The sequence below is a fragment of the Hyla sarda genome, chromosome 1, assembly GCF_029499605.1.
Source record: "Hyla sarda isolate aHylSar1 chromosome 1, aHylSar1.hap1, whole genome shotgun sequence".
Classification (NCBI taxonomy): Eukaryota; Metazoa; Chordata; class Amphibia; order Anura; family Hylidae; genus Hyla; species Hyla sarda.
Window position 1 is genome coordinate 396243153 of NC_079189.1, and position 27826 is coordinate 396270978.

General features: G+C 46.7%; 1 protein-coding gene across 1 annotated transcript in view; it reads left to right on the top strand.

Annotated features, from left to right (window-relative positions):
- MMP14 (matrix metallopeptidase 14) overlaps positions 1–27826 on the top strand; it is a 43789-nt gene that overhangs the window by 7183 nt on the left and 8780 nt on the right. The window contains exon 2 of the mRNA XM_056526692.1: positions 23991–24139. Within this exon, the coding sequence (XP_056382667.1) occupies positions 23991–24139 (149 nt within the window). The remainder of the gene's footprint in view (positions 1–23990; positions 24140–27826) is intronic.

The window sequence follows — 27826 nt, forward strand, 5'->3', positions numbered from 1 at the left end:
CCTCTCTCATCTTTTTAAGTGGGAGAACAATTGGTGGCTGACTGAATACTTGTTTGCCCCACTGTAAACACCTTTTCTATTTCTATAAAATAAACAATACAATAACACACCATGAAAAAGCCCTTTACTCAAGCCAGCCCTGCAATATAATTACATATTACACATATGTACAAACACTATATACATGATAATATAATTTCACTAACACAATACACCCCAATCACATCCACACATATATTGTTATCTTGCAATATTGGCATTATTAGGTGCAACACTTGGAAATACATGAGGGCAAAAATAATGTTACGTTATTTCCGATATATGTAGAGGCCAAATTCTAAAGATTGAGCCAGTGCAAACATTATTTTTTGTGTGGTTAAAAAGGCAAATACTGTTTAGCTTTTATATTCCCATGATGTCAGGAAATGTGGATTTTGAGGGTCACATGCCAGAACCTTTACATGAACTGTGTAGATTTATTTCTGTGAAGTGAGTTACTTAGTATGGAAAGTTGAAGCAGTCTGCTATTTTAGTAAAGCTTGTTGAGGAAGAAGATATACCATATAAACACATCTTATTCTGCCCCATCATCAATTCTGACTGTGAGAAATGTCCCAATTTGATAAAGTGACTCAGGTGCTATACGCATAGCTCTTATTGCATCCTATCTTTAGTTATGAGTTTATATTTTCGCTAGTGTATAAAAATGTGCATTGCAATGACTAGAAGCCAAGAAATGAAGTCTGCACTGTATCTTCTCAAAGCTGGGCTAAGATGGTGCTTCTCTGACATGGACTGTGCACGGATATCTGCTCATCCTTGGAACCACCGTGCAGCTAGATAGAAAAAAAGCAGGATAACTCATGACTAGGGGATATTATAGCTGCTGTAACCTACCTCCCACCAACCCCTTTGTCCCCATAACAACCCCTTACCTTAAACACGACAGACACAATGTTGGTGGTAACAAGGCCACAGCAGCCCCTTTATTAAATAACACAATTAAAACGTTGTAATGCAACTATAGTATGAACATCATACATAAACATTGTATAAACATCCTTAAACATAATTTAACATAAGTTAACATGTCCCTAATACATGAGGAGGAGGACCTGAAGGCACTGTTACCGAGCCCAAACTAGAATGGGGCCTCCCTTACTCCTAGCCGTGAGCACCTGCAAAGGAGCACCGTTTTGTGAGGCCCCCCGACCATCCTGGGACCCATGTCCCCTTGAAGAATTTCTCCATCGGGCTGGGAACCGCTCCCAGCCCACCTCCACACTGTATCCCATCACCTCCATGCCATCCACATGTACCTCCAGGTCTCTCTCCTGCCACCGCTGCCGTGACAATAAACAAGGGCGGGCGGGCGGGTACACTTTCCTTCCTGCGTCCCGACTGACCCTAACTTCCTATTCCTTCCCTATATCCCCCTTCTTAACTCCTCCCTTTCCTCTAACAGCTTCCCGCTCAACTCCATTTAACCCTATCCCTGCTGCATAATTCCCCTGTCATGTGCCCCTCCAGTCCTATTCTATCCCTTCCAGGGCATTCTTGACTAGGGGATATTATAGCTGCTGTAACCTACCTCCCACCAACCCCTTTGTCCCCATAACAACCCCTTACCTTAAACACGACAGACACAATGTTGGTGGTAACAAGGCCACAGCAGCCCCTTTATTAAATAACACAATTAAAACGTTGTAATGCAACTATAGTATGAACATCATACATAAACATTGTATAAACATCCTTAAACATAATTTAACATAAGTTAACATGTCCCTAATACATGAGGAGGAGGACCTGAAGGCACTGTTACCGAGCCCAAACTAGAATGGGGCCTCCCTTACTCCTAGCCGTGAGCACCTGCACAGGAGCACCGTTTTGTGAGGCCCCCCGACCATCCTGGGACCCATGTCCCCTTGAAGAATTTCTCCATCGGGCTGGGAACCGCTCCCAGCCCACCTCCACACTGTATCCCATCACCTCCATGCCATCCACATGTACCTCCAGGTCTCTCTCCTGCCACCGCTGCCGTGACAATAAACAAGGGCGGGCGGGCGGGTACACTTTCCTTCCTGCGTCCCGACTGACCCTAACTTCCTATTCCTTCCCTATATCCCCCTTCTTAACTCCTCCCTTTCCTCTAACAGCTTCCCGCTCAACTCCATTTAACCCTATCCCTGCTGCATAATTCCCCTGTCATGTGCCCCTCCAGTCCTATTCTATCCCTTCCAGGGCATTCTTGACTAGGGGATATTATAGCTGCTGTAACCTACCTCCCACCAACCCCTTTGTCCCCATAACAACCCCTTACCTTAAACACGACAGACACAATGTTGGTGGTAACAAGGCCACAGCAGCCCCTTTATTAAATAACACAATTAAAACGTTGTAATGCAACTATAGTATGAACATCATACATAAACATTGTATAAACATCCTTAAACATAATTTAACATAAGTTAACATGTCCCTAATACATGAGGAGGAGGACCTGAAGGCACTGTTACCGAGTCCAAACTAGAATGGGGCCTCCCTTACTCCTAGCCGTGAGCACCTGCACAGGAGCACCGTTTTGTGAGGCCCCCCGACCATCCTGGGACCCATGTCCCCTTGAAGAATTTCTCCATCGGGCTGGGAACCGCTCCCAGCCCACCTCCACACTGTATCCCATCACCTCCATGCCATCCACATGTACCTCCAGGTCTCTCTCCTGCCACCGCCACAACGGCGACAAGTGACACCTCACTAGTCACCGTTCCTCCACAAACTAAGGGCTCTTTCCACTACCTCTCGAATCTCCAAAATCCATAGATCCATTCCCAAAACATTGAGGTGGACCCCATCCTCAGCCATGAACTCCAAAGGGCCCCCCTCCAATTCCCGATGTCGCACCACCAGTCCCCCATTCCGGGCCACGAATTTGCTAATAACCTTATTAACCTTAATCCGAGCCCTATTTAAAGCCACCACCGAACGAGCCTGCCTCCACTTGCGCCTAGCCACTATCTCGGACCACACAACAATCAGGCCAGGAAAGGACGACCACAACCTGAACAAGTCCATCTTGATGTCCCTGATCAGATCGCGCGATCTCCGCACACCCAAATCATTCCCACCCAGGTGTATAACCAGGACATCGGGGGCCCTATCCAAATGGACAAAGAACTGAACCCTGGCCAACAGCTCCGCCCACCTCATTCCCCCCTTACCCAACCAATGCACCTGTCCTGCCGAACTCTCCAAGCCCAACTGGCGGCCCGCCGGGCGAACACCAGCCCTCACCCCGCCCCTCACCACATATGAGTGGCCGACAATCCAAATCAGTCCCGGGCCAGCACCTGAAAGACAAAAACAACAAGAACAAACTACCAACCGCACTCCCAAAACACACAGCACTCACACCAAATGAGGACGAACATACAGTTGAAACCTCTCCGACTCCCACCTCCCGATCCGCCGAATGACGTCAGACCCAAAGCCCCACCGAGACGCCTCGGTGGCCGCCCCGATGCGGAACGAATGAGAGCTATACTCCCTCGCACCGCAACCCACCATCTTCAAACATTTCCGAAAAACCCCAACAAATTGAAAACGCGACAAGAACCCCCCGTCCGCATGCACCAATAGAGGACCCACAACCCCCGTCCGAACTTCCAAAAATGCGGCATAACAAAAAACCGGACACATATCCGAACCCCGCAAAGCCGCCAAACACACAGTCGCCCCACGACCCACCTGATCCGTCTTAGAATAGCGCAAAAAACATCGCAACACCCCATCAGCCAGACTCACATCGGAAAAAAGCAAACCCCCAACACGCCGCTTACTAGGCGCCACCAGTTCCGAAATACGAAACGCCCCAAAAAACGCCAACGCAAACGCCAGCCGAAACAAGCGACACTCATAATCAGAAAAACATATCTCCCCCAACGCCACCCCCAACCGACACAAAAGCGGAAAAGTCACTGGGCGCCTCACATCCCTGGACACCGCCCCTTTCCGAAACCCTCTCAACGCCTGCCGCACCAAAAACGACTTAGAAACATCCGGCAAACCCCGAACTTTAAACCAAAATGCCAAGGCCGACATTCGTCGACCAATTCCCGCCGGAGACACCCCTTCGCAAAACGCCCTACCAACATAAAACAACAAGGCCGCCTCCCATTCAGCGGGGGCGCCCGCGATTGACAACTGCCCCACCAGCTTCTCCCAGTCTGACCACCAGCGCCGATAAGCCGACCAAGTGGCCTGGCACACTGAGCGGCCGACCAAAGCAAGCGCCACCTCTAAACCAGACGCCACAGCCATTCCGGACACGGAAGGCCGGTCACCTCTGCCTCCGGCGCCAGTTCCCGGAAACGGTCCCACTGTAGACGAGAGAGAGCGTCAGCCACCGCATTATCCACCCCCGGTACATGCAACGCCACCACTTGTGAATTAAGTTCCAACACCCTTAACACCAAATGCCGCAGCAACGTAACCACGGGCGGAGAACTCGCCGTCTGGTTGTTAATGGCCAAGACCACCCCCATGTTATCACAATGGAAACACACCTTCCGATTGCGAAACATCTCACCCCACACAAACACCGCCACCACAATCGGGAACAGCTCCAGGAATGCAAGGTTTTTCGTCAACCCCGCCTCCTGCCACTCACCCGGCCATTGCCCCACGCACCACTGACCCTGAAGAAAAGCCCCAAACCCGCAGCCCCCTGCCGCATCGGTATACAAGTCCAAATCCACACTCGACACCGGCTTCCCCATCACCACCGAACGGCCATTATACCGACTCAGAAAAACCTGCCACACCCCCAGGTCCGCCCGTAACACAGCCGACAGCCGCACATAGTGGTTAGGCCGCGAGACACCCGCCGTAGCCGCAGCGAGACGCCTGCAAAAAACACGCCCCATAGGCATGATCCGGCACGCAAAATTGAGACGGCCCAACAAAGATTGGACCTCCCGCAGTTGCAACTTGCGAACCCGACATGCCCTCCCCACCGCCTCCCTCAGTTCTCCCAGCTTATCCTCGGGCAGCCGACACTCCATGGCTACCGTGTCGATCACTATGCCCAAAAATTTAACCGAGGTAGACGGGCCTTCCGTCTTTTCAGGCGCCAACGGGACGCCAAACCAACCCGACACCCGCTCCATTTCCCGCAGCAAAATCGCACATACCCTAGACCCAGCCGGGCCCAAAAAAAGGAAGTCGTCCAGGTAATGTAGAACCGACTCCAAACCTGACTCACTCCGCACCACCCACTCCAAAAAGGAACTAAACTGCTCGAAAAACGCACAGGAAACAGAGCAGCCCATAGGTAAACACAAATCCACAAAAAACCGACCCCCCAAACAGCACCCCAACAACGCAAAGCTGTCCGGGTGTACCGGCAAAAGACGAAACGCCGCCTCAATATCCGTCTTAGCCAACAACGCCCCCCTGCCGTACTTCCGGACCCACACCAGTGCCGCATCAAACGAGGTGTAAGACACAGCGCAAAGCGCCGGGTCAATGCCATCATTCACCGACCCCCCAACTGGATGGGAGAGGTGATGAATAAGGCGAAACTTGTTGGGTTCTTTCTTAGGGACCAAGCCCAATGGGGAGACCCGCAAGCCCATTAACGGAGGCGACTCGAACGGTCCAGCCATCCGACCCAACGACACCTCCTTCAACAACTTTTCCTCAACTAAATCCGCGCGGGCCAACGCCGAAACCAGATTCCGAACTGCCCCATTACCGTACCCCATCCCCTCGAAGGGGATACGAAAACCCTCCGTAAACCCAGACCTCAAAAATTCCGCCACAACCCTATTTGGGTACCTGGCGAGGAAAGGTGCCATCCTTCCCACCTGCACCGGGGTCGCCCCTCTTCGCGTCAACCTCTCCCAGTCTCCCTCTTCCCCGCCGGAAACAGCGCGACAGCCCGTGTCCTCCCACGCCGCAGCCCGAACATTCGTGTTTAAACCGGCACTCAGCGCCGAACTTGCAATTCCCTTCATTGAATTGCCAACACACTCCTTTTCCGGCCCCCGCCGACCGCCCAGACCCAGAACCAGCCCCCCCTGCGCCGTCCCGAAAGGACTGCAAGCCACCCCCCCACGCGGAGCGGCCATCAGCCGCATCCACAGCCCAATATCTTTATGGTCCCACCGCAGGTCAGAACGCACCGCCATACGCTGACGAAATTGTTCGTCGTACCGAAGCCACGCCGAACCCCCGTACACCCTGTACGCCTCCCCCACCGCATCCATATAACAAAAGAGACCGGAGCAATGCTCCGGCGACTTTTCCCCCACCACACAGGCCAAAATTGCGAAGGCCTGAAGCCAATTCGAGAACGTCCGCGGTATCAGCCGGTACCGCCGACGCTCCTCCTCCTCCACCTTCTCCAACCGTTTCGACTCATCCGGACGCACTCTATCCAGGTTAAATTTTTCGAGCGGGAGTAGCGAAAAAATGTCCACGTACTCCCGCTTCCAAATTTTCTCCCTCACTTCGGCCCTGAGGTGCGCGCCTAAGGGGCCCTCAAAGCACACATAAACCTCCCCCCTAGCCGCATCCGCCAAACGAACCCCCCCACCGGACCCCGAAGCCGCTACCACCGGGGGAGTCCCCACCTGCTGAACCCCCGCGCCACCCCCAGAAGCCACCCCCAGCGCCACCCCCGGAGCCACCTGCCCCCCAGGTCCCTCAGCTGCGCCCCACACAGGTAACGGCGACCCACCCACGTACAACCCGCTACCCCGCAACAAAGCATGCAACCCATCAACAAAAAACTGCAATCCCCCCAACCCACCCGCCCCCGCCCCCAAACCCGCCGAACTGGAGACATTGGTGTACTCACCGGACCTCACCGGCACCGAACCAGCGGCCGTAGCTCCAGCTGCAGGACGACTCCGGATCTCCTGGACTTGACTCACGGCGACAACAGTAGGAGGAGCCAGGGGAACCCTGCCCGCGTGGATAGCAGCATCACCGGACGAATCTCCACCAGCAGCAACTTCAGCACCCTCGGGCCTCCGGACCCCGCTACCACCCGCGCCCGCTACAACCCCGAAGGGGAGCAGGGGATTGGCCAGCGGATCCAGAGGAAGAACCGGCACCTCCGCCAGCAGCAGGTCGTCGTCGCTGGCATCACTAGGGGCGGGGCTGATCTCCTCACCTCCACACACTGCAGCCCCCCCCGCCGCAGCCGGACGCACTCTTGGAGCCCGCCGACCTCCTCCCAAGGAAGAGGCCGCAGGCGCACGATGAACTTCGGCCTGTGTCACCACCAGGCCAGCCGAGGCCCGCCCCTCCGGCTGAGGGGCGGGGTCAGTCAGGGCACGCGCCGTCCTCCGTCCTCTGGCCTGCTCCCTCGCCACCGGAACCTCCGGGGAGCAGGCCGCCGATCCACGCTCCCTCCGACGAGCCTGGGGCGCACCGCCAGCACGCCCCGCATTCCGCCCTGCCGCACCGGCAAGCGCGGCAGGCAAACCCTCAGGCCGCACACCACTGGCCTCCCCGGTCCTCCCGCCAGCGGCAGCGGCCGAAGGGCTCACCCGCCGTCGCCGCGCAGAAGGAGAGGTGTCAGGGGACAAGCGCGCAGGCGGACGAGAGCGCCGGCCGCTAGACCGGGACCCGGGCTCCGCCACCGGCTGCACCATCGGAGCAGCGTAAGCGGGGAACTGCTCCGCAAACCACTGGGGCCCACGAAGCAGCGCCTCCTCCCTCACCCTCCGCAGAATCTCCTCCATCACAGGTCAGGTAGGGAGCACTGTACACTTTCCTTCCTGCGTCCCGACTGACCCTAACTTCCTATTCCTTCCCTATATCCCCCTTCTTAACTCCTCCCTTTCCTCTAACAGCTTCCCGCTCAACTCCATTTAACCCTATCCCTGCTGCATAATTCCCCTGTCATGTGCCCCTCCAGTCCTATTCTATCCCTTCCAGGGCATTCTTTCCCTGATTTGTGGGACCAAGATGCTTCCCATGAAATACATAGTTTGGATCAGACAAGAAAGACTCTGTCTATGGCCAGCTTCTCATATTCTATAGTAAAAGTTTGGCATCTAACTTTTCTTTCTTCACCAAATGATATATCATAAGTTTAGATTCCCACTAGTAATAATTTACAAGTACCATATTTTTCGCCGTATAAGACGCACTTTTTCTTCCCCAAAACTGGGGGGGGGGAAGAGTTGGTGCGTCTTATATGGCAAATACACATTAAAACCTGTCCTATCGCGGCGGTCCCTGCGGCCATCAACGGCCGGGACCCGCGGCTAATACAGGACATCACCGATCGCGGTGATGCCCTGTATTAACCCTTCAGACGCGGCGATCAAAGCTGACTGCTGCGTCTGAAGCGAGACACTAAGTGACACTAACCCGGCTGCTCAGTCGGGCTGTTTTGGACCGCCACGGTGAAATTGCTGCGTCCCGAACAGCTTACAGGACTCCGGCAGGGACCTTACCTGCCTCCTCGGTGTCTGCTCCATGCCGGGATCCCCTGCATGGCCGGTGCTGTCCTTCGTCGTCATCACGTTGTCGCGCACGCCGTCCCGTCATCCAATAGGAGCGGCGTGCGTAGCAACGTGATGTCAGCGACGGAAAGCGGGGATACCCGGCAGCAGAGACGTTCCGGAGTGACGGGGACACCCAGGGGACCAGCGACAGCGATGGATGGCGACATCCAGGGAAGCGGTGATGGGTCCAGAGCGGCGGGGACACGTGAGTATTACCTCCTATACCAGTGGTCTTCAACCTGCGGACCTCCAGATGTTGCAAAACTACAACTCCTGGCATGCCCGGACAGCTAACGGCTGTCCGGGCATGCTGGGAGTTGTAGTTTTGCAACATCTGGAGGTCCGCAGGTTGAAGGTTCAGAATCTCTTTTTTCTAGATTTTAACCCTTTAAAATTGGGTGCGTCTTATATGCCGGAGCATCTTATATGGCGCTACTAATTTCCCTACTAATTTGATTGGATTTATGCCCTAAAAAGTGGAGTACATGGGGTGCAGCATATTTTTGTGCTTGTTTAATTTGTTTTCTCTTTTCTTTTAACAAAACGTGAGTCAGTTGTACTCCCATTCAAAAGCTGTTGAGTATTTCCTTGGATACATTCCCAGGAGCAGATTGTCATGCCTGTAATATTATACCTTGCAGGCAGTTTCTGGCACATAAAACAGCAATATTATGATGACACCAATGCAGTAAGTTTGTGTATATACTGAGCAGAACACAATATAAAGAGGGTAAAATAACAGCGCAAAAAGAAATAACGTAGTCAATTAAGCCCACACAGTTTACAGTAGGGCCAGATACCCACAGTTCATGTTTGAAGGGTCTATGTTATTAAAATACTGACATTTATCATCTTATATTGAGACAATACACACGTTTATTAGGTAATTCATATAAAACGTTAAAGCAGTTTTCTGGTGGGAAAACTATTTTAAATGCATTACTCATTTCTCGGATCCTGACTGCTGGGACCCCTCCCCCCCGGGACCCCTCCCCCCCTCCTCCGATCTCCTGTACAGGGCCTGGCTCTCACATTGAACTTACCAAACTCTTCAGTCCTCCAGCCCCCACCCTCGAAGATAGTCAGGTTTGATGGTCCATGATCAGACCCGGACTACTCCTTTAAAGTCAATCATTTCCAAGCTATTCTCCTTAAAATAACCCCAGGACAATTTTTCTACTTCTGTGAAACCCCCTACTCCCATTCCTTCCTCAAAAAAAGAGCTTGGTATAGGGACAAACAAAAAGACTATAATTCTTGCCTAATGCAATATTCTGGCAAAGAAAAGACTTCTGGAGGTGATGGGATTTAATGGCGCTGGTCAGGAGTAGACACGTCAGGTAGGTAAGAGAATGACTTTATTCAAACAATACAACGTGTTTCACCGCAGGTGCGGCTTCATCAGGCACCTGCGGTATTACGCTATGGAGCTCTCTCCCTTGTCTTTTTAATGCAATATTCTGGCTGAGATGCAAGGATTGCTATTCCTTCTATGTTCAGATTAGCTCTTCTCCAAAATGGAGAGAACTATCTTTGTATTAGACCAGTGGTCTTCAAACTGTGGCCCTCCAGATGTTGCAAAACTACAATTCCCAGCATGCCCGGACAGCCGTTGGCTGTCCGGGCATGCTGGGAGTTGTAGTTTTGCAACATCTGGAGGCCACAGTTTGAAGACCACTGTATTAGACAAACCAGAGTGTAACCTAAAAAAAATTAACTTAAAGGAAAACTGTCAGCCTGTTTACCCATATGAAACCCAATACTCTTGGTTAAAGTGTGGGTAAACAGAAGTCAGAGAAGGGGTCACTGACTAAAATATGTACCTTAGGTCCGGAGATATATCCCTCCCCCGAAGATCCTCCGCTATATTTCTGGGGATTGCACACTTGAGGTGGGGCCTTGTCGGATTAATTTACATATTCTTGTCTGTAACTCACTGCTCACCTGATCACTCTAGGACGTGATGTAACAGACAATTGATATGTAAATTAAGCCAACGGGGCCCCGCCTCCAGCGTGCAATTCCCGGAATATAGCAGTGGATCTTCGGGGGACATATCTCCATATTTCATATTGCTTTTGACCAAACATGTATATTTTTACATCCAGGTGACATAACAATATATAAAAATATACCCATACATAAGTCCCCCTTCCCACATAAACACAATAATACAAAATATACAACATCAAAGGGGTTATCCAGCAAAAAAACTTTTTATTTTATATATATATATATATATATATATATATATATCTCAACTGGCTCCAGAAAGTTAAACAGATTTGTAAATTACTTCTATTAAAAAATCTTAATCCTTTCAGTACTTATGAGCTTCTGAAGTTAAGGTTGTTCTTTTCTGTCTAAGTGCTCTCTGATGAAACGTGTCTCGGGAAACGCCCAGTTTAGAAGAGGTTTGCTATGGAGATTTGCTTCTAAACTGGGCGGTTCCCGAGACACGTGTCATCAGAGAGCACTTAGACAGAAAAGAACAACCTTAACTTCAGAAGCTCATAAGTACTGAAAGGATTAAGATTTTTTAATAGAAGTAATTTACAAATCTGTTTAACTTTCTGGAGCCAGTTGATATATAAAAAAAAGTTTTTTCCTGGATAACCCCTTTAATCCATACTGATCGGCTTTCATGGACCATTCATACTGTAAAAGTGTCAGATTTTGCTGCTGGTAAACCACTGACAGGATTTTAGGAAACCTCGTTGCTTTAGGAAAGAATGAGGCACTTGTTGGTCTGTTTCAGCAGTTCTTTTGTTTCCCAGAAAGAAAAGTGTCTCCCGAGGTGTCCAGCGGGGGAGGTACCAGAGGTAATAAATGCCTCCCCAGCAGTTACCTAATGTCTGTGACCCGCTTCATACAAGTCTTGAGTAGACAAATAGTTGATGGTTTCGGATTGTGATAGCAGAGATTACAGTTTCTAGTAGCATAGTTTCTGTTCCTTAATCTCTGTCTGTATTCATTAGTCCAGGCCTGAGAGGGATCTGTATTCATGCAGGTCTATGCTTGTAAGCCTCTGTTCGCATTTGCCTTGTGGGTTCTGCACATACTTCCGTATTTCTACATGATACACAGCACCAAAAAAATATCCTGAGGCCTAGAAACTGAGAGCCATTAGTTTTACACTTAGGCATATGCTTAGGGGCTGTCTTCGTGAGAAACCCCTTTTACAGCTAAGGACCTGTTTACACTAAACAGTTAATATAAGACTAGGTTCACATCTGTCTTGGAGCTCAGTCACGGACTCTGTTTCTGACAGTATAACCTGTGCAGGATGCTCCATTGTGGGTTCCAATGGATCCCATTAACTTTAATGAGGTCCGTCAGGATTCCGACTGTTGTCCCTTTATCAGCAGGTTGTGAGCAAAGAAAAAATGAACACAGTATTTTTTTCCACTCGTCTCACTATTTTAATGGATTCTGCGAATGGAGCTCCCTGATCAGAGCTCTGGCTAAGAAATAAACCTAGCCTAAGGCCGAGTTCACACAGCAGAATGTCCGCACGGAAACTCTCCGTGCAGACATTCTGCAGGCTGCAGGCACCGGCATGGCATGGAACGCACAGCAATGCACCATCTCATAGATGGCTATGCATTCCGTGCGGAGTCCGCAGAAAGAATGGATGTGTTTATTCTTTCTGTGAACAGCAGAATCAAAATATACAGGCATGGAAATTCCGCCATGTGCCCAGCGCAGCAGAATCCCATTGAATTTAACAGGACTCTGCTGCGGCAGAATCTCCGTGTGGAATATGGAATGTGGAATTCCGCACAAAAATTCTGCCATGTGAACATAGCCTAAGGCTAGTTTCCTGGACAGTCGTGATTCCCTAGTTTCATAGCAATTGTATCAATAATTGCCCTTTGTAAATGCACAAAAAGATTGACAGTAAAGCCATCACCTGTAAATTTAGATATCAGTGAAGTGGTACTAGCCCGCCCTTCACATGACTCTTACAAGGGCAATTGCTGCATTTACTTTTCCAAAAAAACACTTAGGAGGAGAGGAGATTTATCAAACTCAGCAACTTTTCCTCCCTACAGGTTTTGATACATGTCCCCCTTAATGTTTTTAAGTCTTCACAATGGTCCTGTAGTGTATACGAGAACTACATTTACAATCCTTTAGGCTGTCATACAGACATAGGGGAAGATTTAATAAAACCTGTGTAGAGAAGGACTTGTGCAGTTGCCCCTGCCAACCAATCAGATCACTTCTTTCTTTTTAAGGGTACGTTCACACGTGCGTATTTTCTGCTGAAGATATGCTTCTGCAGATTTTGCTGCCCATTGACTTCAATGGATAGCAAATTCTGCAGAAGAAGATCTGCAGCAGAAAATACGCACGTGTGAACGTACCTTTAAGAGGCTTTAAGAGGCATTAAAAATGAAAAGTTAAAAATGAAAGTAATCGGATTGGTTGCTATGGGAACCACTCTTAGGCTACATTCACATCACGATTTTGCCATACTGTTTTGCATCTTTTTTTTTTTTTTGCATAACGTATGCCTTAAAAACTGACTAAACTGTATACAAACGTGTGCTATAAATTTGAACTGTATGCATTTTGAATTTAGATGTCCAGTTGCATCAGTTTAAAAAAAAAAAAAAGTATACTTTTTTTGATCAACACTTTCTTGCAATAAAGTTTGAGATTGTTTTATTGAAATTCCAAGGAAAGTATGTGTGGTTTGCCATGTACAAGAAAAAAAACGTATTCCAAAAACCGTATGCTACCGTAGACCCATCCATTTTTCATTGACTTCAATGTTAAAAGAAAAACGTATAAAGTCCGTATACGGTTTTTACACAGGACACAAAACCGTAGTAGACTGGCGTTTTAGTGTACGGTTAAAGAAAAAATGCACAAAACTGTTCATGACCAAAAACGTACACAACCGGATAATTATTGTTGCATATGTTTTAGCATGGGAGGTCTATGTATATGGTTTTCTATACGATTGTATACGGCTTTCCTATACAAAACCGAATACAGGAACTGTATAGCAAAATCGTGTTGTGACTGCACCCTAATTCTACACAGGTTTCAGGTTTTGCTAAATCCCCCATAGTCAACAGCATGTTGTCAGACACATCCCTGACAGCTTAGCTGAGCTCCTATAATGCAGTTGGACAGATATTTTCCTCATTAGATTACTGTGCAGCGCTTCAGTTCCCAGAGTGCAAATCACAGAACATTAACAAGACAGATTTACTATTGCAATGTTATAGAATTCTGGAGTCATCTGCGCTAAAAAAAAACTAGTGCAAAAAAAAAAAAAAACACGTGAACTTCCCTCTGTGAAAGGGGTGTGGCAAAGATACAAGGGGTGTGGTTTAATTAGGAGACGTCATTCACCACAGTTTAACCCCTTCTCAACCCATGACCGATCCGTCATGGCACTGTTAAGGGTGTATGGGGTGGGATAAGGACTCACTTCATACCTAGCAGCTCACAGCTGATTTCAGTAGCCAAGGGACGCTGCTATTAGCTGACATGCAGCAACCCCTAATATTTCGAGGAGAAAAAAGGCACTGACACAGCCTCACTGAAGAACAAAATGGACAGTGTGTTACACTGTACTTCAGATATTTGTGGCTGTCCATAATAAGCTAAGTTAGTTTATGTCTGGACGTCTGCTTAGGTGTTTTAATGGGATTAAGGTGTAAATGAGACCTTTTTACACTAAGAGTCAGTTTCCCTCCATTGGAGTGGTGCCAATGTTAGACATGGTAAGGCAGAAAGACACTGCTTATGCAGTCACATTCTCTAGATCCTACTCTTCACATTTGCATCATGGTGGAGCTTATCAGAGCTTGAGCCCTTGGACATATAGTGGGGGGAATATATATTATTGTCTGTGGAAATCAAGTTCTTTTCCCCACATTTATCAAAGAGGTGCGCATTAAATAGCAACGTAGGTCAGATATAGACAAGCTTCTAAGTATGGTCTGGGCTGGTGTGGTTTTTGTGGTGTAAAGTTGGTTTGCAACAAATAATGTTCCTTTTTACAAAAGTTGCGCATAAAAAAATTCAAGACCTCTACACAAACTTGCCTAGAAAACCATTCACCATAGACACCAAATGAAAATATTTGCACAAAATACACTGCGCCAAACATACACACAAAAAGTCCAAAACTTTAAAGAACGGTGCAGCATGTTCAGCTATTCTGGCTGTCTAGGCAAACAAATAGTGTGAGAACAGAGCATTATGCTACGTTGTTATGTATTTTTGCATTATGGTTATTTCTTCTTTTGTCATTAAGGTCAGTGGTTGATACTGAACAAAGCTAAAGGCGTGCACATGACATGTAGCAGTGGTTCTCAGCCTTGTTTCCCGACTGTACCCCCAAAGGGTGAAAGTATGTTCGCGGGTACCCCTCGCAGGTAAACTCGCGCGAGGGGTAGCCCACTATCTGATGTGTATGATGGCCTCCCAACTACCCCCTAAGAGTTAATGACCACAAGTGGCTTACTCCACTTTTTCCATTCCGAAGAATTTGCCAAGCTGAGTGTTTCTTAATATGAAGGGATCGAAGCGGTAGCACTATGTATGGCCAGCTAAAGGGTCTATTTACTGGCTTCAATTTTTAAAGGATCTGTGATGGATATAGGAGCTCCATGTGATCTGTTTTGTAACAGATCGTAAAGGATCCAGCAGATTTTTTTTTTTTTTTTACTCAACAGAATAATACTATTACACACTACTGTATCTTTTGAGAACTATCCATATACATTAGTAATTCCGGCCTCTTTGTGGCTAGAGTATTAAAGTGTCAACCTAAAGTATAAACATTAATATGTAGTTATGTTCACTGCCAAAGGTCAGGTAGTAGTAGTAATAGGATGCCTTTACTAGAGTATTTATATTGTTTACATTGCTGCAACATGTTAAACTACTCACTTCACTTCCACACACCCAGCTCTTTGTTCTGCAGGGGAGATGCTCTGCTGTCAAAAGTCTCTGGCAGTGGCTTATCTTCCTTGGCCTTATTGAATAAACATACACATTTGACTGAGCTGAGTGTACATGTTTATAGGGAGGGCCGGGAAGTTAGTGGTTGGCCTCCAGCTATCATATATGTATACATGTAGGGTCATCCTAACTGTTGTTTGTGTAATATACAGTTGTATTTGTCAATTGTGTTGGGACACATGTGCTATATAGGAAAGCAATAAACACTGATCGCTGTAGACAGATGTTGTTGGCATTTAGATGTTCCAACAAGTTTTGGCCATAAACTCTTTCCATTAAAATGTATACTTGGATTACTCTAGAGAGATTTTGGAGGGATAAGTGTTGTCATGAATTTATGCCTTGTGAAAGACGATTTCAATTGGCAAAACAGAAACAAAAGATTAGTTTCATATATCGCCCCTAATCCTCCTTCCAGTCTGGCCAGCATGGTAAAAATTGTTTCTCCACGCTAGTGAAATAGTATAAAATGGGCAACATTTATGTAATATCTATTTTATGTCTATCCACATACATTGCTCAAAAAAAATAAAGGGAACACCAAGATAAAACATCGTAGATCTAATCGTATGAAATACTTTAGTCTTTACATAGTTGAATGTGCTGACCACAAAATCAAACAAAAATTATCAATGGAAATCAAATTTATCAACCCATGGAGGTCTGGATATGGAGTCATAGTGGAGAACCACACTACAGGCCGATCCAACTTTGTAATGTCCTTAAAACAAGTCAAAATGAGGCTCAGTAGTGTGTCTGGCCTCCACGTGCCAGTATGACCTCCCTACAATGCCTGGGCATGCTCCTGAAGAGGTGGCGGATGGTCTCCTGAGGGATGTCCTCCCAGACCTGGACTAAGGCATCCGCCAACTCCTGGACAGTCTGTGGTGCAACGTGGTGTTGGTGGATGGAGCGAGACATGATGTGCCACATGTGCTCAATCGGATTCAGGTCTGGGGAATGGGCAGGCCAGTCCATAGCATTAATGCCTTCCCCTTGCTGACACACTCCAGCCACAAGAGGTCTAGCATTGTCTTGCATTAGGAGGAACCCAGAGCCAACCGCACCAGCATATGGTCTCACAAGGGGTCTGAGTATCTCATCTCGGTACCTAATGGCAGTCAGGCTACCTCTGGCAAGCACATGGAGGACTGTGCGGCCCCCCCAAAGAAATGCTACCCCACACCATTACTGACCCACCACCAAACTGGTCATGCCGAAGGATGTTGCAGGCAGCAGAACATTCTCCACGGCGTCTCCAGACTCTTTCACGTCTGTCACATGTGCTCAGTGTGAACCTGCTTTCATCTGTGAAGACCACAGGGCGCCAGTGGCGAATTTGCCAATCTTGGTGTTTTCTGGCAAATGCCAATCATCCTGCACGGTGTTGGGCTGTAAGCACAACCCCCACCTGTGGACGTCAGGCCCTCATACCACCCTCATGGAGTCTGTTTCTGACCCTTTGAGTGGCCACATGCACATTTGTGGCCTGCTGGAGGTCATTTTGCAGGGCTCTGGCAGTGCTCCTCCTGCTCCTCCTTTCACAAAGACGGAGGTAGGCCCTACTGCTGGTCCTACTGCTGGATTGTTGCCCTCCTATGGCCTCCTCCACATCTTCTGATGTACTGTCCTGTCTCCTGGTAGCGCCTCCATGCTCTGGACACTACGCTAACAGACACAGCAAACCTTCTTGCCACAGCTCACATTGATGTGCCGTCCTGGATGAGCTGCACTACCTGAGCCACTTGTGTGGGTTGTAGACTCTGTCTCATGCTACCACTAGAGTGAAAGCACTGTCAGCATTCAAAAGTAAACAAAACATCAGCCAGGAAGCATAGGAACTGAAATATGGTCTGTGATCACCACCTGCAGAACCACTCCTTTATTGGGGTGTCTTGCTAATTGCCTATAATTTCCACCTGTTGTCTGCTCCATTTGCACAACAGCATGTGAAATTGATTGTCAATCAGTGTTGCTTCCTGAGTGGACAGTGTGATTTCACACAATGTGACTTGGAGTTACATTGTGTTGTATCGGTATAATAATACCGATACATACCTAATCTACATTCTAATCTTAAAATATTGAGAACACATGACAAGTTCTCGACTGTGTGCTTGTATTGCGTGTCACATAAAGGGAAGTATTTTTGGATGAGTCCAGAGTTTTTTCTCATGGTTATTTTTGTCTCTGATTGCGTAAAATTCTGTTTAATTTGTTTAGTTTTTTTAAATGTCCAGTTTGCGTAACTGATCATGTGAGAAGATGTTTGGTAGCTTGTAGTTTTCAACAACAGACTCGTCTCCCTCTCACTATATCTTCTTCCCCCTCCCGATACTATATATATGAAAGGATTTCCTGTAACTTTAAACTGCTTTCCTGTACCCACAGCACCATACCATTCCCTGCCCCCAAACTCTTTGAAGCTGTGTACATTTTATGGAGTCTCAGGGGAGATAAATACATTATACCTCTCAGAACATCCCCCAAAAACACTCTAATGTATCTCCATCTCTTTGATGAATGTTGCTCTCCCTTTAAAAACCTGGAAGGATTAACCTCTACTCTGCCAGCCATCTTTTAAATGTACATCTTACAGATTTATATAGTCATGCATCTTTTAACTTTACCAGAGCTTGATTAAATCTATATTCTATATATTTATAATATCAGACAATATAAAGTAGCACCGGGATACCTAGACTAGTGGGACTAGACCACAATCTGTGTACAGCTTTGAAGAAAATGTTAATATAAAAGGGTATTCCAACATAAAATTACTTATCCCATATCCAGAGGATAAGGGATAAGTGTCAGGTCGCAGGGGATACCCCCAGCCTCAGCTATTTGTTATGAACAGCTTTCAGTGGTTATCATAGAGAATGAATACAATGGTGACAGACATGCACAATTTCCTGCAATCTAACACTTCTATCCTATCATGTAGATAGGGGATATGCAATAATAAGTCAGAGTACCCCTTTAATAAATAGATTATTGCTATCCAATCTTTATAATAGGCAGCAGACAATGTATTTCCAGAAAACTTTTTAAAATGTTATGAATTTCCCAAGCAACAACTCCTGTATAGCCAGCTTACCTTCTTACAAGACATCCTACAGTTTTCTCTATGTCAAAATCAAAGCACAAAAAGACCCTTATCTAAGTCTAAAGCAGGGCACAGAAAAGACCTAGTGACCAAAGTAACAAAGGCTACACACTACGCCACCAGGGACTCAAATCATGCAGTGCCAGATGTGTCTCCCTGCTTAACCCCTTAAGGACTCAGCCCATTTTGGCCTTAAGGACTCAGACAATTAAATTTTTACGTTTTCATTTTTTCCTCCTCGCCTTCTAAAAATCATAACTCTTTTATATTTTCATCCACAGACTAGTATGAGGGCTTGTTTTTTGCGCGACCAGTTGTCCTTTGTAATGACATAACTCATTATATCATAAAATGTATGGCGCAACCAAAAAACACTATTTTTGTGGGGAAATTAAAACGAAAAACGCAATTTTGCTAATTTTGGAAGGTTTTGTTTTCACGCCGTACAATTTATGGTAAAAGTGACGTGTGTTCTTTATTCTGAGGGTCAATACGATTAAAATGATACCCATTATTATATACTTTTATATTATTGTTGCGCTTAAAAAAAATCACAAACTTTTTAACCAAATTAGTACGTTTATAATCCCTTTATTTTGATGACCTCTAACTTTTTTATTTTTCCGTATAAGTGGCGGTATGGGGGCTCATTTTTTGCGCCATGATCTGTACTTTTTTTTGATACCACATTTGCATATAAAAAACTTTTAATACATTTTTTATAATTTTTTTTTAATAAAATGTATTAAAAAAGTAGGAATTTTGGACTTTTTTAATTTTTTTTCGTTCACCGTACGGGATCATTAACATTTTATTTTAATAGTTCGGACATTTACGCACGCGGCGATACCAAATATGTCTATAAAAAATGTTTTTTACGCTTTTTGGGGGTAAAATAGGAAAAAACGGACGTTTTACTTTTTTATTGGGGGAGGGGATTTTTCACTTTTTTTTAACTTTTACTTTTATATTTTTTTACATTTTTTTTTACACTTGAATAGTCCCCATAGGGGACTATTCATAGCAATACCATGATTGCTAATACTGATCTGTTCTATGTATAGGACATAGAACAGATCAGTATTATCGGTCATCTCCTGCTCTGGTCTGCTCGATCACAGACCAGAGCAGGAGACGCCGGGAGCCGGAAGGAGGAAGGAGAGGGGACCTCCGTGCGGCGTTATGAATGATCGGATCCCCGCAGCAGCGCTGCGGGCGATCCGATCGTTCATTTAAATCGCGAACCGCCGCAGATGCCGGGATCTGTATTGATCCCGGCACCTGAGGGGTTAATGGCGGACGCCCGCGAGATCGCGGGCGTCGGCCATTGCCGGCGGGTCCCTGGCTGCGATTAGCAGCCGGGATCAGCCGCGCATGACACGGGCATCGCTCCGATGCCCGCGATTATGCTTAGGACGTAAATGTACGTCCTGGTGTGTTAAGTACCACCTCACCAGGACGTACATTTACGTCCTGCGTCCTTAAGGGGTTAAGCAAGTACATGTCTGGGCCCGTCTGAAGTTTGCTAGAGAGCATTTGGATGGTCTAGAAGAGTATTGGGAGAATGTCATATGGTCAGATGAAACCAAAGTAGAACTTTTTGGTAAAAACTCAACTTGTTGTGTTTGGAGGAGAAAGAATGCTAAGTTGCATCCAAAGAACACCATACCTACTGTGAAGCATGGGGGTGGAAACATCATGCTTTTGGGCTGTTTTTCTGCCAAGGGACCAGGACTACTGATCCGTGTAAAGTAAAGAATGGATGGGGCCCTGTATCGTGAGATTTTGAGTGAATACCTCCTTCCATCAGCAAGGGCATTGAAGATGAAACGTGGCTGGGTCTTTCAGCATGACAATGATCCCAAACACAACGCTCGGGCAACAAAGGAGTGGCTTCGTAAGAAGCATTTCAAGGTCCTGGAGTGGCCTAGACAGTCTCCAGGTCTCAACCCCATAGAAAACCTTTGGAGGGAGTTGAAAGTCTGTGTTGCCCAGCGACAGCCCCAAAACATCACTGCTCTAGAGGAGATCTGCATGGAGGAATAGGCCACAATACCAGCAACAGTGTGTGAATACCTTGTGAAGACTTACACAAAACGTGTGAGCTCTGTCATTGACAACAAAGGGTATATAACAAAGTATTGAGATTTAGTGTTGCTCGCGAATATTCGCAATTCGAATATTATTCGCGAATATCGCATATTCGCGAATTCGCGAATTTCGCGAATATAGCGCTATATATTCGTAATTACGAATATTCGGGTTTTTTTTTCCACAGTACACATCACAGTGATCATTCCTCTCTGCTTCCAGCTTGTGTGGTGTAAAGAAGGCTGTAATACTACTGTGTGAGACTGGCGTGCGAAAATTCGCATATGCGAAAATTAGCATGTGCGGATTTTCGCATATGCGAATTTTCGCATGTGCTAATTTTCGCATGCGCGAACTTTCGCATATGCGAAAATGAAACAAGGAGATAACGAATATGCGAATATTCGCGAATATATGACGAATATTCGACCATATATTCGCGAATATTCGCGAATTTGAATATGGCCTATGCCGCTCAACACTATTGAGATTAACTTTTGTTATTGATCAAATACTTATTGTCCACCATAATTTTCAAATAAATTCTTTAAGAATCAGACAATGTGATTTTATGGATTTTTTTTCTCATTATGTCTCTCATAGTTGAGGTATGAAAATTACAGGCATCTCATCTTTTTAGTGGGAGAACTTGCACAATTGGTGGCTGACTAAATACTTTTCTGCCCCACTGTATATTCGTTTCCGCCTTGCACTTGTGTATATGTGTGTACTTTGTGTGTTGTGTGTTTTGTGTGTAGGTTAACCTTTACTTTTGGGTTGACTATTCTAGTAGTGGTACTGCCATGTTGCATTATTGTGGATGGCCATTAAAATAACAGACTTCTGGGCTGCGGAATAGAAGTCCAGCGCAGGCTCAATGCTAAATTCTTTATTTACGGATCATACAGACATGAACAATGTACAAAGTGACGCGTTTCGGCCACGGTATGCAGCCTTAGTCATACAACAAACTAATGTGAATTGATCTCTTTTATATGGAGAAAGTGAGGAGTAGGGAAATGGTTCCTGGACAGGTAACAGACTTCTAGGCTGTCACCCACAAGTGGAGGTGCAGACATCAGCATGGGCTCTAGAAGCGGGTAGTACTGGAACTAAGATGCGTGTGATCACAATGATGTGCTGCGCCAACACGTTGAGTAGGAGAGTGGGAAAAGATTGAGGAGGTGTTTAGAAATAAAGAAAAAGAGATTATAAACAGTGTGTGTGGCTAGTGCTGTTGGCATGTATATATAGAGAGAGTAAGCCAGAGAATTTGTTCACCTAGACACTAGCTTGACATCTTGCAGGAGAGGCAGGGGTGCTGAGGAAGATCCTACCTTGCTGAGAGGAAACCATGAGGTAGGTCTTAGAGAGGCCTAGTGGCACCAATCCTGGGATATAGCCTACTAAATGGTGTCTTGGTGGCGAGTAGTGTTTAGGACGTAACCCTTAAAAGCATAGGAGGTATGTCTGAAAGTCACCAGATAGACAGTGGGAAAAGGGTGAAACCGGGGTTGACCTGTGAGGTAACATAGGACTAGACAGGCTCTTGTGCAAATAACAAACCTATTTCCATGCTATCAAAAATTGTTATATTACTGTTGTCCAAGCAACAGTGCCACCTAGTGTGAATATAACCATTAAGTTTTTGTGTCTCATCTAAAAACTGTTACCATCAAGCTTGCTGAGGTACAGCATGCACTGTTTTACAGTAAGTAAATCTGATCTGTTTGAATGACTTTGATCTGATGTTTGAAGGGGAACCACGTGAAAGTATTAGACTACGCTACATGTTACTTGAAGCAGACGCAACTTCATAGTCGTCTCTCACTCTGGAGGACGTGATGTGTAATACATGTGCTTGAATTTTCTGTCAATACTACAATTCCATCTATTCACTGTGTACCTAGCAGTGAGACGCCCTGTCATTAGCTTATGTATAGGAGACCTTTCGAACACAAAGGGGTTTTCCAAAGCCGATAACCTATGGTAAACGTTATCTGTAAATACCTTAAAGGGGTATTCCAGGAAAAAACTTTTTTTTTTTTTTATATCAAATGGCTCCAGAAAGTTAAAGGAAATCTGTCATCAGAATCACCCGCACTAAACCTGTTACACAGGCTTGTAGTGCGGGTGATCCTGATTAAAACGCTTCTTACCTGGTTAAAAATGGTTCAGCGCTTCTTAAGATATCTATATTTTTCGTTTTCTGTTATTCCCTGGCTTGGGACTCAGTGGGAGGTGTTATCATCTGGGACTCGGCCACACGTCATTCTAGCTGGGCGGAGCTGCTGCCCGGTTCATGAATATTCATGAACTTATCCTCATGCACCAGACCTAGAAAAAGGAGTTAGACTACGAGGATAAGTTCATGAATATTCATGAGCCGGGCGGCAGCTCCGCCCAGCTATAATGACGTGTGGCCGAGTCCCAGATGATAACACCTCCCACTGAGTCCCAAGCCAGGGAATAACAGAAAACTAAAAATATAGATATCTTAAGAAGCGCTCAACCATTTTTAACCAGGTAAGGAGCGTTTTAATCAGGATCACCCGCACTACAAGCCTGTGTAACAGGTTTAGTGCGGGTGATTCTGATGACAGATTTCCTTTAAACAGATTTGTAAATTACTTCTATTAAAAAAAATCTTAATCCTTTCAATAATTATCAGTTGCTGAAGTTGAGTTGTTGTTTTCTGTCTGGCAACAGTGCTCTCTGCTGACATCTCTGCTTGTCTCGGGAACCGCCCAGTTTAGAAGAGGTTTGCTATGGGGATTTGCTTCTAAACTGGGCGGTTCCCGAGACACGTGTCATCAGAGAGCACTTAGACAGAAAATGAACAACTCAACTTCATCAGCTCATGAGTACTGAAAGGATTAAAAAAATTTAAAAGAAGTAATTTTCAAATCTGTTTCACTTTCTGGAGCCAGTTGATATATATATATAAAGTTTTTTCCTGGATAACCCCTTTAATATTTGGGATTGGGAGTGCTATCAGGCACCATCAGAGTACAGGAACTTTCAGAATTATCAGTATTTCCACTTCATAAACTTACTATCTGATATATCATAGTGCAAATTGATTTTCTATAGAAAAATGTTTTTTTAATCTCAATTTTTTCTGTGGTTGTCGATGTTGCTCTATCATGTAATGCGATCTCTTGTCTGTCTATACATTTAGTAGTACACTGTTAAATATCTGTTGCTATCATGTTATGCTGGTCCACTAATATAACATTCCATTCTAACCCACTTTCATACTTCTCTATCTTCAGGGCTGGTTACAACAATATGGATATCTGCCTCCAGGAGACCTTCGTACTCACACTTTACGCTCCCCACAGTCTATGAGTGAAGCTATTGCTGCTATGCAGAGATTCTATGGGCTGACAGTGACTGGCAAGTTTGACAGTGAGACAGAAAGGTATGGGAGCAGAGTTTTTGAGGGAGCTCAACGTTGCAGAATTGTTAATGCAGCATCCAAGATTACAAATACTGCATCTGTATTGTCACACAAATGGGGGGGGGGGGGGGGGGGGGGAAATCACATGGGCTAGTCTATGCTCAGGAACACAAGGGCCCTGATTTACTTAGAGAGGAGTATAAGTTTTGTGTTTTTTGCTGTTCCGACCTTTTATTGCCATATTATTTACTAATTTACTCCGTTTTCGGAAACTTTATACATGCTTTAAAGTGTAGGGTTTTCTTCCCAGAAAATTCATGATTTTCAGAGTGGTTCTCAGAAAAGGCGAGTGATTTTGGATGAAATGTAGGGAACACGCCTCTTTTCCCAAAAACCACGCCCATTTTGTAGGTTTGTTTCTAATTCTGTCAGGTTTTTCCTGTCACACATACAGAATTTAGGCGCACAACCCGACAAACAGAGTCGGAATGCTGTTCGTAAACGAGGGCCAAGATGTCTACTGCAGTACCAGTCAATGCAGCTGCCCAGCAATAGAGAACACTTGTCATGTCTGATTGTGAGGGTCCTGGAGGGTAGGGACAGTAAAATATTTCTATGATCTTGCCTCTGAAGAAGGTAGGCAAAGGAGAGAAAAAGACGTAAGACATACAGAGCGCTGACACAGGGAAGGAAAGAAAAAGAAACAAGGATTACGATAATAGTGTCATAGATCTCTCATAGTGACTTGTATTCATCGTGCATAACCAACTTACTGGCTCTTAAACTCACTTATTGCTGATAGTAGCTGGGGCTGAGTAATTATTACCCATTATTACCTCTTACTCCTCTAAGCATGCAAGCAAGGGAATCTGTTGTATTTGCTGCTAAGAGCTGCTGACACCATTGGATAGCTGTTAGGATATAAAGGCAAACTGTACCTTTCATGCAGCTGATGATGGTTGCCAAAGTTCATTTTTCAACCAAGTGCCAAGGAGGTGGAGCTGTATGCCACCTCACTCACACTTCCCAGTACCTCCTTGGATGACATACAGAGCCCTGTACATCGGTCATGGAGGGGCTGGGAGGTTAGGGCAAGCAAATAGTGGCCAGGATGTGGCTAGGATGTAGCATTTGAGCAGTTTGGCTCCACCTCCTTGATGCTTGGCTAAGAAATAAAAAGGCAATTTTATAATTTTGGCAACCACCATGAACTCTAGGAAACGTACAGTCATACTCTATCTTCTATACAACAGTGTCTGCAGCTTTTAGCAGCAAATACAGCGGACAGATTCCATTTAAAGTTATCTGCATGCTTAGAGGAGTAACAGATAATAATGGATGCATCTGTGGTAGAGGGTGTGATGCAAAGGGCAGATGGAATTACCCTGGGGCAGATGGCATTAACCCCTTGTATTCGTGACGCCAGGGCATGGTTTATCCTCAATACCACCCGAAGGTATACCGCTAGATCCTGGGCTAGGCACGGGGGAAATAATGACTCTGACGCCAAGTTAGGGATAACGATAGCTTTACTGAGGTTAGACAGAGGTAAAGTCTATACAGTTCCCTGGGCCCACAGAAGTGACCAGTGACTCAGAGACCTTAAGGGCTTGCTGGGACTTTAATGCAGGCCACGTTGACTTGACAATTGGTGACTGTGGCTGACTTGACTGATGACTGACAATACTGAGACTGTGGCTTACTTGTAGCTGCTTGTGGCTGCAGACTGGACTTGAGACCTCCTATGACTCTGGACACTCTCTAGGACTCTACTTGACCTCAGCAAAGACTTGTAAGGAAAGAGTGAGAGCTAGCTCCACCCAGGGCTGACATGGAGGAGACTAGCAGGGAGCCCATAGGTCACCCCTGGGATCACCTGTTCACTGGTCCCTTCTGGGTGACAATCACATGACAAGTCACAGGTTAAACAGTCTTAAAGTGACAACGCTTTCTGAACACATTACATGGTATAATACATTAGAAACATATTTACATGGGTGGACAGATGCAAGGGAGGCCAAGCGGACACTGTAGGGAGGCTACCTGACAGGGCAGCAAGGGTACGGGGTAACATCTCCCATACTGGGCTACCACACATCATTCAGCCCCAGCTACTGTCAGCAATTAGGGAGTTCAAGAGAAGTGTCACGATGCCGGCTGGCAGGAGGTGGATCCTCTGTGCCAGAGAGGGATAGCGAGGACCGTGCTAGTGGACCGGTTCTAAGACACTACAGGTTTTCACCAGAGCCCGCCGCAAAGCGGGATGGTCTTGCTGCGGCGGTAGTGACCAGGTCGTATCCACTAGCAACGGCTCACCTCTCTGGCTGCTGAAGATAGGCGAGGTACAAGGGAGTAGGCAGAAGCAAAGTCGGACGTAGCAGAAGGTCGGGGGCAGGCGGCAAGGTTCGTAGTCAGGGGAGATAGCAAAGTTCTGGTACACAGGGTATAAACACACAAAAACGCTTTCACTAGGCTCTAGGGCAACAAGATCCGGCAAGGAAGTGCAAGGGAGGAGACTAGATATAGCCAGGAAACAGATGGGAACCAATTAAGCTAATTGGGCCAGGCACCAATCATTGGTGCACTGGCCCTTTAAGTCTCAGGGAGCTGGCGCGCGCGCGCCCTAGAGAGCGGAGCCGCGCGCGCCAGCACATGACCGCAGGAGACGGGAACGGGTAAGTGACCTGGGATGCGATTCGCGAGCGGGCGCGTCCCGCTGTGCGAATCGCATCCCCAACGGCCATGACAGGGCAGCGCTCCCGGTCAGCGCTGACCGGGGAGCTGCAGGGAGAAAGGCGCCGTGAGCGCTCCGGGGAGGAGCGGGGACCCGGAGCGCTAGGCGTAACAGTACCCCCCCCCCTTAGGTCTCCCCTTCTCTTTATCGGGTAACTGCCTCCCCTGGGATGAGGACACCGGGAAAGGAAGGAGGGATTCCTCAACGGCAGGCAGAACCGCAGGAGTAGGAATGGGGAGAGAGGGCAGAGGGCTAGACCTGGCACGGGGCAGTGTGACACCAGGACGAGGGCCATGAGGGGACACAGAAGCTTGCCTGGGAGGGGGGGAGGGGCATTTCCTGTGGCAGGCAGAGTCCTTAATGACCTTAGGGGGACCGGATACAGGAGGAACCACAGAGTTACGGCAAGGGTTACTGGGAACCGGTTTTAGACAGTTCTTGGCACAAGAGGACCCCCAACTCTTGATCTCCCCAGTGGACCAATCCAGGGTTGGGGAATGAAGTTGAAGCCAGGGAAGTCCAAGGAGAATTTCCGAGGTGCAATTGGGGAGGACCAAAAGTTCAATCCTCTCGTGATGAGATCCGATGCTCATAAGAAGGGGCTCCGTGCGGAAACGTATGGTACAGTCCAACCTGGCTCCGTTGACCGCGGAGATGCGGAGTGGCTTGACAAGACGGGTCACCGGAATATGGAATTTATTCACAAAGGACTCCCGAATAAAATTCCCAGAAGCTCCAGAGTCCAGACAGGCCACGGCTGAGAGGGGAGAGCTGGCTGAAGTGGAAATCCGAACAGGTACCGTGAGACGTGGAGAAGCCGACTTGGCATCAAGAGACGCCACACCCACGAGAGCTGAGTGTGAGCGTGCGTTTCCCAGACGTGGAGGACGGATTGGGCAATCCACCAGAAAATGTTCAGTACTGGCACAGTACAAACAAAGATTCTCTTCCTTACGGCGATTCCTCTCTTCCAG